Below are 19362 nucleotides of genomic sequence, written 5' to 3'. Positions count from 1 at the left end.
GTATCACGTTACGGTTACAATTGCATTCGATGACTAATGATATTGGTAATCTTTCCCTATGTTTATTGTCCACATAGAGAGGCTCTTTTGTAAAGGGCTTATTCATGTTTTATGTCTACTTTTCTACTGGGTTGTCTTCCTTTTTCCTTACTGATTTATACATGTTGTCTATATATATTCTGGGTAGAAGTCCTTTGTTGGAAATATGCATTACAAATATCTCCTCCCACTCTGTGCCTTCCTTTTTACTTTCTTAATAGGGTTTTTTGAATAACAGAAGTAACTGTAATAATGTCTAATTTATTAGTTTTTTCTCTTATGGTAAATGTCTTTTTTTTTTGAGACGGAGTCTCGCTCTGTCCCCCAGGCTGGAGTGCAGTGGTGCGATCTCGGCTCACTGCAAGCTCCGTCCCCCCGGGTTCACGCCATTCTCCTGCCTCAGCCTCCTGAGTAGCTGGGACTACAGGCGCCCGCCACCACGCCCGGCTAATTTTTTGTATTTTTAGTAGAGACGGGGTTTCACTGTGTTAGCCAGGATGGTCTCGATCTCCTGACCTTGTGATCTGCCCGCCTCGGCCTCCCAAAGTGCTGAGATTACAGGCGTGAGCCACCGCACCCGGCGGTAAATGTCTTATGTGTCTATTAAAGAAACCTGTGCTTACCCCAAGACCATAAAAAAAGTTTTCTCTGCTTTCCTCTAAACACTTTATGCTCTACCTTTCATGTTTAGATCTACAATCCATCTGATATTTATGTCTTGCGTATATATTAGGCAAGAATCAATATTCATAGATTTTTTCCATATAGATTTTTAATTATCCAACCACGATTTACTGTAAAGACCATCCTTTCCTTTCCCCACTGTACTGCGGTGCTAGTTTTAACATAAATATCAGTGTCTTTCAGATTCCTTATTTTGTCCCACTGGTCTGTTTATCCCAATCCACAGCTTTAATTACTATCACTTTGTAAGTATACTGATGTCTGTGATGTAGGTCTTTTCAAGATTGCCATGGCTATTGCATTTGCATTATCAATTTTACAATTTGTTTTTTTTTAAAAAAAAAAAAAGCTAAGATTTAGATTAGGCTTTCTATCAGATACATTTCTACTAGACAAATTTCCAGTAGATAAATTTGGTTAAGAAATGACTTCTTTACAATATTGAGTCTTCCAATCCACAAAGAAGCAATCCCTCAATTTCTTTGGCACTTCTTTAATGTCTCTCATTAGTATTTTGTCATTTTCAGGTAGAGATCTTGCATATCTTTTGTTAAATTTATTCCTATGTATCAGATGTTTCCTGAGGCTGTTATAAGTGGTAAATTTTAAAAAAATTATTTCTTATTGTTCTGTTGCAGTTTTCTAATAAATTTATTCTTAAACTAGCCTATTCTGAAATTTGAATTGCTCTGAATGCTAGAAAGTCACTATGCTGAGTCAAAAATCTGTTTTATTAGAGCTGACAACCACTGGTGCTGGTTCTACCTCATTGAGCTCATACAGAGAAATTCTAGTGTCTGCTCCACATGAAACAGTTCAAATCTTCAAACACGTTTTAAAAAGCCATCATTATCCCTCTTTCCACATTTCATCCAGCCAAGCTCAAAGATGTAGGTCCTCATCCTATTTTCTTGAATATCTATTATGAACCAAATGTATCAACCAGAAACAGTTTGTTTTTCTCTTTTCCTTTTGGAATTGCCCAGAGTTTAAGGAATTTTTGTGTAGCAAAATACGGAGTAACTTAAAAACATCTTTTTAATCTTGGGTATTCTAAAGAGCTTAGCTATTATCTGAAATAAAATATTTGTACATAGTTCATAAGACAGTTTTATATGAAATGGTAAGATTTCCAATTCTACACTACAGTAAAACAATAGGGCTGACTTTATAATTTGTATCCTGAGTGGGTGCCATATAGTCTTTTCCAAAACCATAGTCTTTGTCCTATTACTGTTTATGTTCTATTAACACTCAGCAGTGTTCATTCTATCACTGCAGATCTACTCTATTTTCATTTTATTTTCTGCTAAAAGCTGTATTATTCACAATTCATTTCTAATGTTCCGAACATTGTTCCTTAGAAAAATAACTAACCCATTCTAAGGAAATGACTAAAAACACCAAAGCCCTTATGTTTGTGGTCGCCTCTGCATGTTTTTAAATCTGATACTATAAATAGGCCTAGACATACATACTTTTCCAATCTTAGTACCAACTCTGCATCCTTCGCATTAAGACTTTCCTTCCTTTCGCTGAGTCTTCGGCACTAACTGATGTTATCAGCCACAGAACATGCCACCTCCTATGATTTTAATCCAAAAGGAATAAAGAAAGCAGCTTCATTTGAGCAAATCTGCACTGCATTCCTTGAACTGCACAGAAAAGTGACTCCAGGTTTTTATTTTACCATGTTACGATACAGGCTAAAATAAATGCAAATACATTCTGGCTCCAGTAGCTGGTTCAGTGCCAAGAGTAAGGAAGGGTAGGTTTAAATGTGCACAATGAGACCCAGGAAACATAGCCTAGTGTTCTAAAGACATTTCAGCCACACCCTTTGCCTAGGACCCTATTTCTTGCCACCCTCCTCTCAAATCATTGACATGCATGGAAAAGAAAACTTTTTAAGAAGTTTTCTGTATTTCTGAAGTTTCCTGTGATGAAAATTGACCAAAGGTATGTGATCAAACTCTTTTCTCACTCGCCCCACTTGGTTTCAAGGTTGCGTGCTTCCACAATGAGTACAAATATTTTAGGCTGACTGGGAATAACTAAAATTACCGTATGGAAGGAATGGTCATCCTTCCTGATTCTTGATTCAACAATCTGATACATTTTATTTGTAGAACCAAAGCTGTCATCCTCAACAGTGGAAAGATAAGAACTAAGAGAAAAGTGACAGTACGTTAAAATGGACACAGTATACTGCAGAGAAAAATAATAACATTCATTATGTTTATGAACAAATTAATCTACTCAGTCTAATGTTTAATCAAATAATCACTACATTTCTTCAAAAAATTTTCTCAGTGAGGCCTATACATATGTATGAGAAAGAGACAGACACTAAAGACCCTCTAGTCATTCATAAGAGGCATAAAGACCAATGTTTTGTTGAAAAAAAAAAGATAACAAGATTTTTATGTGCCAAATTTGAAGATCTAAGTCTACCTACAAGTCAGACAGGACCAGCTGAAAAGTGGCTTCCAGTCTTGGAACACAGTACCACTAATATCCCTGGCCCTACAAGTCATGAGATATTATTGCATGGTATAAGGAACGTACTGTTAGAATCTCTTTTATAATCAAATTTCAAACATTCACTGGCAAAGTCCCAGTAAGAGGTGCCTCTACCGACCCTGCACCTGTGCACCTCCATCAGGGTCAGCTGATGCTCTCTGCATAGATTGGATGGATGGTACCTTCCAGTGAGATAAAAGAATGCTTCCCATTCTTATCTTCATCATGCACTGGTATGCTAAAGAAACCAAAGACACTCCAAGGAAGTGGCTTTGGGCAAAAGTCTTTTCTCTCACCTGGAAGAGATTTCTTCTGAGTTATCATCCACTGACTCCACAATTCCAAGGTTAGAAGTTCATCTTAAGAAAATAACGAAGCATGAACACCAACAATCATCTCCAAGCCAGTTACAGTGGAGGGTCTCTGCCACATATGTAATTGTACTCAGATGAAGACTACATTTCCCAGCTTCCTTTTCAGCTAAAAGTGGCCACATGACTAACAGACACTAGCAGAAGTGGAATCTACAATATCCTATGAGTTCTGCTAATTGGACTTGGAAGTGCTCTTAAAGGCTGAGAGCACACCCACCACCACTCCCCAACATGTCCCTCCTTCCTGCTGGGTAGAATAGTACTTTAATGGCTAGCCTTCCAGCAACCACCTCTAACCCGTAATATGGTGTTAGGAATAGGTACTCTGCAAGGCAGAGCAGCAAGATAAATGGAACCTGATTTCCTGATACTGTTAAGTACCATTTAAATTCTGGACCAAGCTCTGTACTTCCTTTATGTGGAAGATAAATAAGCCTCTTTTACCTTACATAAGTCACTTTTATGTGTTTATATTACACACACACACACACACACACACTCCTAAGATTCTAATCACTACTAAAGTTTATTGCAAAACATTTATAACAGTCAGAGATACAAAATAACTAGCCTAGATGACTCAACAGTAGGGGATTGGTTTGTTAAGTGATGCTACATCCATCCATAGAATATTTAATATTATGTTGCAAGAAGTATAAATACTTACGCAAACTGCAGGTTACAAAGTAATTTATATAACATTTCAGATAGAAATAGTCTAAAAAAGTAGGTCCCCATGTTCAGAAAGTGGTATAAAATTACATGTAAATTTTTTTTTCTCCATTTTGCTTCCCTGTATTTGCTAATTGTTCTATAATAAACATGTATTATTTGGATAATAAAAGTTATATAAACCAACAGCTGGTATCAAATAAAGTACTTAATGTTACTAAAAAATAACAAAAACATGGAAGTCTCACTTTGGTGACTTGGAAAGCAATTTAATGCATTTGTGGAAATATATCATTAAAACAACATCAATTGCTGGGTCTCGTTAATATCAGAAGAAAATGACAGATGGGAGTAATAGTAAGAAAAATAAGTTTGTGGATCTTTGACTTCATTATTTCATCCCTCTAAAAAAATAGAAAACAAGGGATTTTTTTTAATGTTGATTCTTAGTGATAAAGGCCTGCCTCTATTGTTTACTATATGAAAGTTGTTCATTCAGCAATATTTATTCAGTACTGTACCGTATCAGAAACTCGACAGCTATATAAATACAGCATGTACTTGCAGACTTTTTGTTAGGCTACAACAAAATGTAGCACTTTGGCATGCTAAATGCTCTGAATTAAAGGAAACTGAAAGGCCTCAGAAGTAAGCCTCAGAAGCGAGGTCTCCCTCTGACCTTCCCCCATGTCCTGGTCTCTCTGATCCCTTCTTTTCCATGTGCAGAGAGAAACTCTCTAGAATTTCTTTATCTAAGAAAACTTCTTTCCAAAAGAAATGCAACTGCCAACTTAGAAGTCTCATCAAATAGCCAAGAAAGACTTAACCACTAAAAGTCATCACCATGCCCAGAGAGACTTTTCATCTGTTCTTCTCAGGGCAGCTCCAAGAGATTACCCAAGAGACATTATCTACATAGTAAGACAACATTTGTAGTAAGAAAACATTTGTTCACAGTGAAGTTCTGTTCCTCGCCTTCCTGCAACCTCCCACAGAACTCAGAGAAACTTTGTCCCAGGCCATAGTTCTTTGGGCTCATTCATTTCTCCTGAAAATTATTTACTACACAATTGCCTACACCAATCCCACCCCCACTCCCCTTTCCTCTATGAAAAGTGGTCATAGGCTTCAACCATTGGCCCCGAGTCTCATATTTGCAGGACTCCCACGTTTATGCACGTTAATATATTCTCTTTCTCCTATTAATCTATAGTCAGTCATCTCAGTGAACCCTCAGAGAAGGCAGAGGGGAAGCTTACCCTCTGTCCCTACACTTTCTTGAAATGAAGTTTAATAAATAATAATGTTGTTATCCAAAGTATAAATTTGCAAATCAAATCTGCTCACGTGTCTCTCATTTCTGGTTGAGTACAGGTATTAAAGTTCCTGATTTGGCTTAGGGTAGAAGAAAGTGATGCAGAGAAAATACCTTTGTAAGAAGACTTTTCAGATAAAGATGATCCTGAAATAAACATCCTTTGGTGTTTCAGGAGAAACAAGACAATACATCTTCAATATAGGGAACACTACCTCAAATGTGAGGTCTTTTGGTGGAAAGAAACATCTCCGCTACCATGGAGGGTAAGAACCTGCTTCTACCAGACTGTTCCCATTAGGGCCCAACAGAACCATCATGTGGTAGGCTCACCCAGGAGGGCAAGTGCCAGACAAAAGGAGGTACACAGTATGCTCCTTGCCGCTTGCAAACTTGGATCCAAATCTGCTCCCACAATGCTAAGTCGACAAGCCGCAGCAGGAGCTACTGCTTACCAATTGTTCTGACTCATTCCTGTTCCTTTAGGCCAGTGGCAAAAGCGAAACCAGAATCTCCAAATGCCTTGTCTCAGTTTAGTTTCAAAACAACGCTTTGAGGGAGCTGTCGCGAAGGTGAGGAAACGGAGGTCCAGCCCTGACATGCTCAAAGCCACACTGTGAGGCAGCAGCAGCACCAGGAAGTGATCCTCAATTGCCTGCCTCCTAACACCAAATATAGGGTTGTGGTCAAGAGGGTCAGTTTTTGAGTCTGATAAACCTGGATTCAAAGCCGCACTCTGCCACTGACCAGCTCTCTATATTCCTGGCTAAATCAAATTAACAGTATTGTAGTAAGGATGACATGGTATTTCTAAAATGCTTACCCCAGCATCTGGCATATAGCAAGCAGTCAGCAAATGGGAGATGTTATTCCTCTGTTGAAAGAAAGGCATATAACTGGGAGTATATTGGGTATAAAATAGTAAAAATGAAAATGAGTCAATAACCCTCTTAGGCTAACATTTCATGAATCTATAAAATATGCTTTCAATATGAAAGGAAAAAATAAAACCAGAAGAAATGGGATGTATCTCTTAATATTTCTACTAACTGGTGACCAAATATAAAAGGATGAACAATAAAAGTGTTTGGGTAAAGTAAGTGAATTCACAGCATGAAGGAATATAGATAAAATTAACTTCCAAGACACTTAACTCAGGCATGAAAGATAACTGTGGATCACTTCAAGGTTAATAATCAAACTAAACCAATGGCTATGGAAGCAAAAAGCAAGCCTGACTTTTTAGGTGAGAATCTGGCATGTTATAAAATAGAATTCAGTTCTCTCCACACATGAGCCACCCAAGAGAGAGAGTGGTTGCAGAAGAGAAAACAAAACCATACCTTTCCCAGGAATACAACAATTTAAATTTGAAGGTCAAATCATTCAAGTCTTTACTAATGGGCCTTCCATAATGGTAGGAATGAGCTACTTATTCAGGTAGAGAAGACAGAAGCAAAAAAAAAAGAGAGGGAGAGAGGGAGGGAAAGAGGAAAGGAGAGAAGGGAGGTAAGGAGGGAGAAAGGGAGGGAGGCAGGGAAGTACTGAGTTAAAGCTCCCGAAGATCAAATTCAGTAGCATAGCAGGAATCACCCCCCAAAGCTCATAATTACACATACTCTACTGAACTAAACAGAATTAACAGAAGAAATGGATGGGGGAGGGAAATATCCTTTTTTAAGAGGGTGTGTGTGTGTGTGTGTGTGTGTGTGTGTGTGTGTGTGCGCGCGCGCGTGTGCGCGCAGGTGTGCGTCTTTTAAATCAATTTGCTCCTAGACTCAAAATAGGCCTCATGGGCCTACTGAGTCTTAAACCCTCTTGACACTGTAAAGCAACTTAGCGTGGTTTCTCAAGTGTCCTCTACAATAAATGCTACCCACACTGCAAGAGGCGTTCTCTCCCACTCCCACGCCACCCCAGCCAGGCTAGGTTTGAAAGGGCTGCTTCTGCCACTGGAGGAGTGGAAATGAGAATGGACACTGGTAGGCACCTGTAGGTTCGTTCACAAGAGGGCTCCAGAAGGGAGCACATCTACCTGACCTTCAGCCTCGGGTCTGAAAGAGGAATTGTGCCAGGACTCAAACAGAACATGAAGCGTTTAGTGTTGTTCACAAAAGACCTTGGGAAAACTTCTCGGGATGCAAAAATGATCAAACAGAAAACAATTACTATGGGACCTCTCATAAAAAGTTCTAGAAAACATCAGAAGAAGATCACTGAGTTATAGACAGAAGAGTTTCATGATGTTAGCAATGCACAAGGGGAAATAACTCTAAAAAACAAAAATAGGCTATGAAAAGAGAACAAGCCAACATAGGAAATCACAGGAAAATAAGAGACACTGCCGTTAAAATTCACGTTAAAGGCAGTAAATAGCACACTCGACAGAACGAGAGACTGAGTGAGTTATTTCAACTTGAAAAACATGTCGACAACATCACAAAATGCCGAAGTTGTTAAAATATTAACATACTTTCATATTGGTTGGTAACAGTTACTTCCCACCATGCAGTCAGTCCCTTGTGGGACTTCTCCAAGATCCAGCATCTAAGTGTAACTTCTGTTATAGCACGGAGCCTTCAGGACCCTGCTCCAGTACTAAGATGACCGTTTAACTGTCCTGTGCTATGCCGGTTACCAAATGAACTGTTAAGTATTTTTATATCATTCCTTGGGTCCAGCCCAAGAAGAATAGGTATTACCTTCCAGAAAGAGACAAATGAAGCAGAAGTATTAATAATAATCACAACTCTAACTCTAACTTAAGGAGGCTTCCTGGATCTAAAGACTGAATCAAAGAATCAAAAAGGCTCAGGACTTCCCAGGCAAACATCACAAAAGAAGACTGAATTGAAGAGCCAGGTTCATTTTCAAATCCAAGAGAGTGGACTGAATTTAGCTGGCCTAATCTCACATAGTTAAAAAGATATTTTGGTTTGTTTCTTTTGTTCTGTTTGATTTTCCCTCAAAGAAAAACAGACCAAACATCTGGCTGAATACAGTGAATCTGCGGTGGGCCATTCTTTGCGCCCTTCAGAAACAGGGCTTCATTCTCCTCCCTGTGGAATGCAGATGCGCAGAGCTGCCTCCCTCTCTGGAACTGCCCAAAGTCAAAAGGAGCTTCCCTGCCCAAGGATATGTGCCCCTCCCAGCAAACATCCGAGGATTGGTCAATTCAGAGATACAAAAGTCTGGTTCCCTTGCCTGAATTTGGGAAAACTCCGAACGGCCACCTGCACAACTTGTGAGATGGGCTAAGGCCTCTGCTGTTAACTACATCACAGCTCAGCTTCTCGGTCTGCCCAATCCTGCTTCTTTCACTCTCACTGGTGTTGCTCCCAAGAATACTCACCAACAAACCTCTTGTACAAAGCACTCTCAGCATCTGTTTAAAGGAAAGCCAATCTAAGGCACTCAGCCAGGGCTCTATTAAGAACTGAGAGGCAGGAGGAAACCCTCTGACTAGGCTCTGAGAGGTCCCCAGTGTTACTGAGAAACGTCTTCAGATGTTATAAGGCCTGGTTTCGGACAAAGCTCCCTGATTTTAGGTGAAGACAACCAGTAAACTACTGGACGGTGCTATCCAGTATTGGACAAAGTGCTAACCAAATCTCTTTCACACAAAATCGTTCTTGAAAAATGATTTCAAAAAGATAAAAGAAATCTAAAGCTAAGAAAGATGTTAAAAGGAAGCCTAGAATTGTAACATGATTTCACTATAGATACATTTTATGATACAGTCTTATTCAAAATGTTTCAGAAATGTGAAAAAGATGAAAAATTATACTGATTTTAGGAGGCTAAAGCCGGATGAGAAAGTAAAGGAGAATATTATAGACCAATCTCACCTATAAAAATATGAGCAATAATTCTCAAAACAACTTAGTTTATAAAGCTCTCTTTCACAAACAAAAAGTAGGACAATAAGTAAAACATGCACATTGAACTACAGGTTTTACAGGTAAAAAACAACAAAAATAAATGACTTGAAAAATTACAAAATTAAGAATTATGCATGAATCCTAGCAATGGTTCCTTGAAAGGAATAAAACAAAAACTTAGGCAATTCAAATCAAGAAAAATAGAAAGAAAAAATTAGAAAGACATAAAACTACCAAGAAAAATACGAGAATACCATGCATAGTATATGTTAATAAACTGGAAATTCTCCATTACGCAATTTTCAGAAAGAAATTATGAAAATTGGCCCAGCATATAAAATGTTAAATAAACACTGAGTTAAAAAGATCACTGAGAAACTAAAAATGTTATCAAATTATTACTCCCTCAACAAGCTTAAAGCCTAGAAGATTTTATTATCAATCAATCTGAACTTTTAATGATCAGGTAATTCTATACAATAGACACTTATTCCACAATACTACTACTATTAATAAGAGTGAATACTCCAGGCACTGATGCATTTAATCCTCACAATAATCCAATGATATAGATACTATTACTACATCCATTTTACACAAGACGAAACTGAGGCACAAACAGGTTAAGTACTTTGCCCAGAGCTAGCCACACAGCTAGGAAGTGGTAGAGCTGAGACCTGAATGATGGCCACGCTCTTACCTCCTCTTATAAACCACCATTCACAAAGAAAGGCCGAAGCTTTTGTCTAAGAATTCAAAATAGCCCTGATAACAAAATCTTCATAAATTAAATATTTTTCTACCTTTTCCATAATCAGAAACATTTTAAATAATCGAATACTTGCACAGCACTGTTGTAAGCAAGCTACAAATGTGACTGTACTTCATCCTCATTACGATCTGATGAGGGAGGTATACTATCATCATCCTCCTGGATAGACAGATAAAGAAACAGAAACACTCACAGGTGTGTGATGACATGTCTAAGATCACAAAGCAGCACGTGGCAGAGCAGAGATTCCAACTCTGGCCATTTATAGGGTTTGTACGCTGTGCTACATAAACACTATAAAGGGTGCTGAAGACAGCACTGACTATAACTTTTAAATTAATCATAAATGATTGCTTTATGAAAATCAGATATGGAAATCAAAGCATCACTTATGAAATAGGTCACTGCACGAAGTCATCAGGTGCCATTCTCAAATCTTATAATAATCTAAACCAAACTATTTACATGAAAAGCAAAGTTCACAGGGGCAATCAAAATCATAATCAGACTGACATTTTCTTACAAAAATAAATAACTACTGTTATATTTGATTTATAAATACAATCTATACTATGACTAACAGTTATTACTTCATTGCTTAATTAAACCATTAAACCACTGTATTTTTTTTTTTTTTTTTGAGACAGAGTCTCGCTCTGTAGCTCAGTCTAGAGTGCAATGGCGTGATCTTGGTTCACTGCAACCTCCGCCTCCCAGGTTCAAGTGATTCTCCTGCCTCAGCCTCCCGAGTAGCTGGGACTACAGGCATGCACCACCACACCTGGCTAATTTTTGTATTTTTAGTAGAGACAGGATTTCACCATGTTGGCGAGGCTGGTCTCGAACTCCTGACCTCAGGTGATCCACCTACCTTGGCCTCCCAAAGCAATATATTTTTAACAAAGATGCAGGACAAATGATTTCCTCCAATATAACTTAAAACATTGTTCAAGTAATTTTTTTTCATTTTGTGATATTAGATTAAGACAATATCTGGATTTCAAAACACATTCTGAATTGAGTTTTAAACATAGGAAGCAAATGACATCAACAATACTAAAGAAAATGTGTGACAAGGTCCAAAGAGAATGTCTTACCAAACTTTATGTACAATACTGTACCAATATGTGAGACTGTTAATACACACCATAAATGAATCTATATAAAAAATTACATACTATATTGATACTGAACAATAAACTTTTATTGCCTGCAAAAAAGAATAAGGTAACCAAACTTAAAGTTCATCTTTTGCAGCCATAAAAAAGAATGAGATCATGTCTTCTGCGGGAACATGGATGGAGCTGGAGGCTAATAATTCTTTCAGCAAACTAATGCAGGAACAGAAAAACAAATACCACACGTTCTCACTTATACATGGGAGCTAAATGATGAGAATCTATGAACACAAAGAAGGAAAGGACAGACACTGGAGTCTACTTGCTGGTGGAGGCCAGGAGGAGGCAGAGGATCAGGAAAGGTAACTATCGGGTACTGGGCTTAATTCGTGGGTGATGAAATAATCTGTATAACAAACCCTCATGACACAAGTTTACCTACGTAACAAACCTTCACATGTATCCCTGAACCTAAAACAATAAAAATAAACAATAAAATTCATTTTTAACATAAAAAAGACTGTTATATTCCAGTTAAGGCTATGATTGTTTCATACTAGCAGTAATACACATCAGTAATATGAGAATTATTATGGCTACCTCTGGCTTCATGTGATGTTCTCATTTCACTTTCTGTTCTCTCTTCAAAGTCTTCTTTGACATCATCAGCTTGCTGGTCTCTGAGAAAAACAGGCAATTCAATATTTTACAAGAGAAACATTTTTTAAAAATGGTTCAGAACTGCATCTCAACAACTGCTTTTCTTAATTTTAAACCAAAGGATGCTACTGAAGTCTTAGAAAGGATATATAGTTATACTACAAGGCAATTAATTAATAATACCTATAAATGTCCATTTTCTTCATTATCAATTTTCATTTCCTATTCAGGAAGAAGATTTTAAAGCTAAGGATAATAAAATGAACTATTCTGGAAAATGTAGCTATTGAATAATTCAACTACAATTTGGAACATGTATTCACGTGGAATTGTACTTACACAGTTTGGTAAGACTTCTATTTAAAAAAAGAAGATGTTTTGAAAGTCCACACCATTTAACTAAGTCACCATATACTACTCAGCACCAGGATTCAGATGGAGGCTAAGATTGGCTCGGGGGAATCAATCCCAATTCTAGGAAGCTTTTCCTGGTTTAATCAAGTCAAATCCACCAGCTGAAGTGATTTCACCTCTTTCTGACCAGGAATAACCTAATGCTAAACTAAACATGCCAGAGATACTGCAAAATGGAATAGACCCATTACAATCTTAATTTAAAGCTTTACTCCTTATGTCAGGGGCAAAAATGTTTTTTTTTTTTTTTTCTTTAAAAAAAAAAAGGAACTACTTTTCTTAAATTTCAGGGATTAAAAATTTTTCACCCTAGGCCGGGCGCGGTGGCTCAAGCCTGTAATCCCAGCACTTTGGGAGGCCGAGACGGGCGGATCACGAGGTCAGGAGATCGAGACCATCCACCCCGTCTCTACTAAAAATACAAAAACTAGCCGGGCGAGGTGGCGGACGCCTGTAGTCCCAGCTACTCCGGAGGCTGAGGCAGGAGAATGGCATAAACCCGGGAGGCGGAGCTTGCAGTGAGCTGAGATCCGGCCACTGCACTCCAGTCCGGGCGACAGAGCGAGACTCCGCCTCAAAAAAAAAATAAAAAATAAAAAAAAATAAATAAAAATTTTTCACCCTAATGTATTCCATTCTCAGGATTCACAATAAACCCCAGTTTGCAATTTCTTCTATCCAGAATATGCTATCTGGCCTACACACTTCAGTGCTTTAAAATATTCCGTGTTTATGATGTGCTATTGTTTCATACATGCTGTTACCATTACAAATACACGACAGTTTCTTAAAGATCCAGAGCATAGTTCTGTAAAGTTTTAATAACGGCAAATACATTTGAAACAAAATATCCCAACAAATATAAAAGGAGTTCTATAGTTTTAATTACAAAGGCACTAATTGAGTCTCCATTTGAAAATATAGTAACACAATGACACTAACACAGTAAGCATGCAATAAATACATTTTCTATTTTTATTGCCAACTTAAAATTATTTATTGTTTATTAGTGATCATCCTGTGATGAGATATTATTTTTAAGAAAGATCATTTCCAGGAGCAAATGTGAAATTTCATTTGAATCTGAGCTCCCTGGCTTAGTTCATGCTAAAAACAACTTGCTACAACTGCTGAAGTATACTTGCTCTTTTGACAATGGGGGAGAATCATTATTTTTTTTCCAAGAGAAACCAATTAAATGACGACAGGGTCTCTTATTCCATAGAAAGTAGAGGGATGAAGCTATAGAAAAAACAAATGTAAGAGTGTCACTGATAACTGGAGAAGGAACATTAGCTGAAGTATTGATAAAAATTGTGTTTTCTCTGTAAAAATAATGCTGCAGTTATGCTTGGTAATTACATGTTAAAATTAGCTTACCATGCTAAAATTAACTTCTATGAATTTCCAAATTTGTTTTATATTAAATTGGAAATAATACTGAGTGCACAAATTCTATCCCAGAAAGTACTGTGGTCAACAAATAGTTTGTAAATGGCTATATTAAATATTATTAAAAACCATACTCTACAGCAATATAACTTTAAATTGGCATTTCCCAAATAAAATAAATGTCCAATTATTGTGGTTTTTCTAGAGGCTCTGACGAGTAGTTGATTTTTTTTTTTAATAGAGAAACGTCATGAGTCCAAAAGCTAAAAATTCAAAATTTTCTGTATATTTCAGTTTTCAGGATCACAATTATCCACTGATAATTTGCAGTTACCCTTTTGTGGTTTTACTAAAGCATACCATTCTTTTAAAGTAAGCTTTGTTAAAATAAAGATAGAAGACTTGAGCTATGAGAAAAGTTCCCTTGTTTTCTTATGCCCGAATACAATGACAATTACTTATTTCCTGAACTCCAAGAAAAAGATCACTTTCCAAGAGGGAACAGAGACAGAATAAGAAAATAAAATCTTTGACCCAAAAAATTTCCTCATGCCTGGATCTGACACAACCTATCCCAAAAGAGCAGCAGAGTGGAAGCTATGTACTCTTACATAATTTATGTTGCCTCATTATAGAGGCATGTTCAGTTTTCACTGCCCCAGTTTTAACTCATGACACTTCATTAAATTGGAGCCATACAAACCTGGGAATATATAAACACAGATACGTATTTTTACCAAACAGGAAGACCTCCACAAAAAAATGTTTATTGAATGTTTTATTTCAGATTAATGTATTGATTCTGCCAATTCCTTCAAATCAAAAGCACCTACGCCCCTGTGGTTCTATGTGCTGTTTCCTTTAGCTAGAGAGTGGAAAGGTGGAAGATAGGGTCAATCTGCGCAGTCTATTAGAACAGGCATCATGAAACAGATGGGTGAATAGAACCACTGGAGCGAGCAGAATCTTAATCGAGCACATCCAGACATGTGGAAACAGTTAATATTAATAAGAAAAGTTCACTTCTTAAGAACACAGTATGAGCCAAAGACTGACTGAGCTTTTTACATGCCCCATATTTTATAACACGTATTGAAGGAAGGTTTATTATTATAGCCACAGAAATGTAGAGACATTAAGACCAAATTCACAGGGCGAGTATCGCACCCATTCTTTTTGACACCAAAATCCACAATTGGATTCAGTTGTTTTTTATTTTTACACTTGTGTTTTTCCAAAATAAAGTATGATACATGAAGTTAAAGGAAACAAGCTTTTTGTGCCATAAACTTATTCTTCAAATTTTCTTTCATTGATGAGGTCAGGAATGAAGAGCCTGACTCCGTATTCCCATTTGTTTTACATTTTATTTAAAATAAAAATTGAGGCCAGGCACGGTGGCTCATGCTTCTAATACCAGCACTTTGGGAGACTGAAGCGGGAGGGTTGCTTGAGTCCAGGAATTGAAGACCAGCCTGGGAAACACAGTGAGACTGTGCCTCTACCAAAAAAAAAAAAAATTGTCGGGCATGGTGGCGTGTGCCTATAGTTCCAGCTACTTGGGAAGCTGAGGCAGATGGATCACTTTAGCCCTGGAGGTCAAAGCAGCAGTAAGCCATGATTGCACCACTGCACTCCAGCCTCGGTGACAAAGCGAGACTGTGTCTCAGAAAGAAAACAACAACAACAAAAAAATTGTTTATTCAATTGAACAACCATTATTTCTCTCTACTATAAGGTTAAGAATTTCATTACACAAATTCTGGCTGAATATGTACTGTGATGAATCTTCCTCTTCACAAAAATGAAATCCTTGTTCTAGAATTTCAACTTCCTAAGCAAAATGTTATTTTAGCTACATAGTCTTCCAATTACAGATAAAATATGATTATATCAGAATGCCAAAACTCTGGGATGTTACAATACCCTCTGGAGCATGGTAAAAGATACGCTTCTTGACAGATTTTTTAAAATGACAACCAGAAATATTTTCAGGCTATATTTTAATATCACAATTATTGTCAACCTAAACATTTCCTGGCCTGCTTTCCTTGATCAACATTTTTCATTATCAACAATTTCCTTTCAAAAGAGGGTACAAGCTGTTTAGGCACAAGTGTGCGATTTTTTTTTTTTTTTAAGAGACAGGATCTCACTCCGTTGTCCAGGCTGGAGTGCAGTGGTGCCATCAATAGCTCACTGTAACCTCAAACTCATGCTCAAGTGCTTCTCCAGCCTCAGCCTCCCAAGTAGTGGAAACTATAGTCATGCGCTACCATGCCTGGCTAATTTTTAAGTTTTTGTAGAGACAGGGTCTCACTATGTTGCTCAGGGCTGGTCTGAATTTCTGGCTTCAAGTAATCCTCCTGCCTCACCCTCTCAAAGCCAATTGAGATTACACACATTGCAGATGGGTGCCTGCATCTTAACATGGAGGAAGCAGCCCAGCAATAGTGGTTACACATGTGGTCTTAGGAAGTGAAGAGGTCTGGTTTAAATTTCAGTTCTGCTACTCACTAGGTTTACGTGACCGTCAGCAAGTTACTTAATTTCTCTAATTCTCAGTTACATCATTGGTAAAACAAGGATAACAAATCCTTTACCTCAGAGGAGCATGTTAAGAATGAAATAAAATAATGTATACAAAGCGCTTAGGACAGAGCCAGGCATTTAAGTAGGAGCATGATGCACAGCAGCTATTCCTAGGTTATAAATTACATATATTTTAGGACAAAATTATCTACTGATACCTGTTTTCTTTAACCTTATTTCTTCAACTACTAAAACAGCTTTTAGAGTAATGGTTCCAAGCACAGACTAGAGTCAGACTGCCTGGGTTATAACCCAGGTCTGCTATGGACTAGCTATATGGCCTCTAACCAAAAGAGGTTCCATGTTTGTAGAATGACGGTGTGATGATGACAACTACACCACATAAGGTATTATGAAGATTAAATAATAGGCACCGACATAGGTAAAAGCACCTGGTAAACAGCAATTTCTCTTGGAATTTCAAAATTTTCAAGAAGCCATTTACTGCAACATTTCTTTAGTTGCAGTTCAATACAATTCAATTCAACTCAATACATTTCAGTTGTATTGAATTGAAATACAATCATAGTGAAATCTTAACAATACTTTTGGCTTTTAATTAAGACAGTGGAATCCACTTGAATGGAAAAATGTATTCTTTATGACTCAGCAATTTTTCTCTGTAATTATGTGTCACCTTTTAGAGGTCTTACTGTCTTACTACAATTATGCTTTGTGATGAATATTAGTAAAACAGACATTAGAATGGTAAATGCATAGGATGGCAGTTGAATATGTGCAGCTGTATTTCTTCAAGTCTGTTCATTTTTCATATAAAAACAATTTCTAACCAATTATGTTTCAATTAGTCCCAGTCTGTTAAAAAATATTGAAAAACAAATTATTTTGCCCCAATTTAGGGATTTATTGATTTCAGTCACTTCTTTAAATCCAGCATGAAAGGAGGCAGATGCAGATTGCAATGTAGATTGAAATGTTTGCCAACCGGGTTAGGAAACACGGATTGACAGTTATTGTTGGCCCAGCGTCAGAGACATGGCTATCTTGCCGTAGCTCAAGTGTAAAAGCTCACTCCTTAGTTTGGCTTGGTTTAAAATAACCCCACGCTTCTCTTTTCAAAATAGCTTATTCTAGTCTCACGGGGCCTTTGGAGAACTGAAAGAGACTTGTACTTCCTCAGTAACAAGCGGGGATGCTGACCACCAGAGAGCTGTAAGAAAATGTAGTTTTTCTGCTTTGGCTATCAAAACAATGTCTCTTTGCATGCTCCCAGCATTTTTTTTTTTTTTTTTTTTAAGTTTCTGAGCTGTGACTCACTCGCAGGTAAAAAGATCAGGGAATGAGAATCTCAGGGGTTACACTCTACAGAAACTTTAAAAGAATACTTGAACTGCCTCCAAAATGCCTCGTACAAATGAAGAGTGACTGTACTTGAGCTTCAGGTCAAGGAGGTCACCACCTTCGAAGGGATTCAGAAAAAGATGGCAAATAAAACCAGTGGGACAACTATGAACAACATTCAAATAATGAGCTTTTAAAATTCAATTCCTTTCGACAACAGCAATGGTTTTACTGAATTATGTTTTCATAAACATCACCCAGGAGAGGTAAACACGGTTTACTGTGTATCTAATGAATAAAAACATTTTGGTTAACAGGCCTATTTAATTATAATTTAGCATAAGGACCGTACGCCAGTGAAAGAATACAATAAAAGGAATATAATGAATACATAAGGTGAGTATTACCAAGATAACAAGGAAAAACCCTCCAGAAAAATTCAGTCAGCAATTAATCCTCTTCTTAAATGAAAAGCCTTAACCAATAAGGTGAGGTTTGGGAAATAAAGATGATGTCTCTTAAGAGTGAGACTCTATTACTTTATGACTGTTGTTGTGGAAAAGAGAACAGATGTCACTGCTTTTCTACGCTACAGAAAAGGGTCTCCTGAGTCAGAAATTGGTGATATTCAAGGAGATAAAATAAGATCCTGTTACAATATTGTTCCAACAACTTCACAGGCATATAACAATAACACACTCATCTTATCCTTGCATTTTGAATGGTTGCCTTGGTGTCACAGTGGCTGGCATCAGAACTGTGAGTGATTTAACTAAACACTGAGCTACTCTTTGGGGTACATAAACAACTACACAGATTTAACTCAGGTTCTCAAGAGCTGGAATAGGAAAACACTTTCAGAGCTCCTAATTCATACCTGGAACCCATCAACAAAAAGGGAGAAGAGGTTTTACAATAGCCAGAGCATGCCTAGTCACTGAAATTACTTCCAGCAATATTTAACATCAAGCTCTCGGCCCAGAAGACCTCAGGGGGCAAAAAACCAACTTCCCAAGGTTTACTAATTAACTTTGGGAATCTTTTAGAATGGTTGGCTCTAAATTGATTTTATACTACTTGATGTGATAGTTTTGCAAAGTAAATAGATTTATATACGCTCATAGCTTCATACTTTATCTTAGCTTGCTTTCCTATCTGTTTAACTGGGTACAGACTTGGCTTTCGGTGTGACTAGCAAAATTGGATTCGTGTTAAAAATATAAACCAGATTGATGGCTGCAATTCCGGCAACTGTTCTATGTAGTTCTCGTAGTGGAAACACTGGTCTTACAACTTGAGAAGCCAATTTAATGGCTTATAATGAATGGAACAGACTGATTTCTGCCATTGGATCAGTTATTAAGCAGTGGGCATTTGCCTTGCAAGATAATCTAAGCATTTGGCAGGCATTTTAAAGATGCTTTATTGGTTTCTGTAGTTGATGTTTAGCAGGCTTAAACAACATGGGAGCTTAAAACATTAAGTGATTTTTAATAGAGATAGTACCTAATTTAGAACACAATTACAAACAGCCATAGAACAGACTTCATGAGAACAAGGCTATGCGGGAGGGATGCCCGATGTTTCCCAACTGGTAACACACTGTGAAGTATTACCCCTGAAA

General features: G+C 37.4%; 1 protein-coding gene across 6 annotated transcripts in view; it reads right to left on the bottom strand.

Annotated features, from left to right (window-relative positions):
* L3MBTL3 (L3MBTL histone methyl-lysine binding protein 3) overlaps window positions 1-19362 on the bottom strand; it is a 123676-nt gene that overhangs the window by 10177 nt on the left and 94137 nt on the right. For all 6 annotated transcript variants that reach the window (XM_023230610.3, XM_023230614.3, XM_023230611.2 and 3 more), the window contains one exon: window positions 11979-12058. In XM_023230610.3, coding sequence (XP_023086378.2) covers window positions 11979-12058 — 80 coding nt within the window. The remainder of the gene's footprint in view (window positions 1-11978; window positions 12059-19362) is intronic.

This window comes from Piliocolobus tephrosceles, chromosome 5 (assembly GCF_002776525.5).
Source record: "Piliocolobus tephrosceles isolate RC106 chromosome 5, ASM277652v3, whole genome shotgun sequence".
Lineage (NCBI taxonomy): Eukaryota > Metazoa > Chordata > Mammalia > Primates > Cercopithecidae > Piliocolobus > Piliocolobus tephrosceles.
The sequence above is the reverse complement of the archived record's forward strand: the minus strand, read 5'-3'. Positions and strand labels throughout refer to the sequence as shown.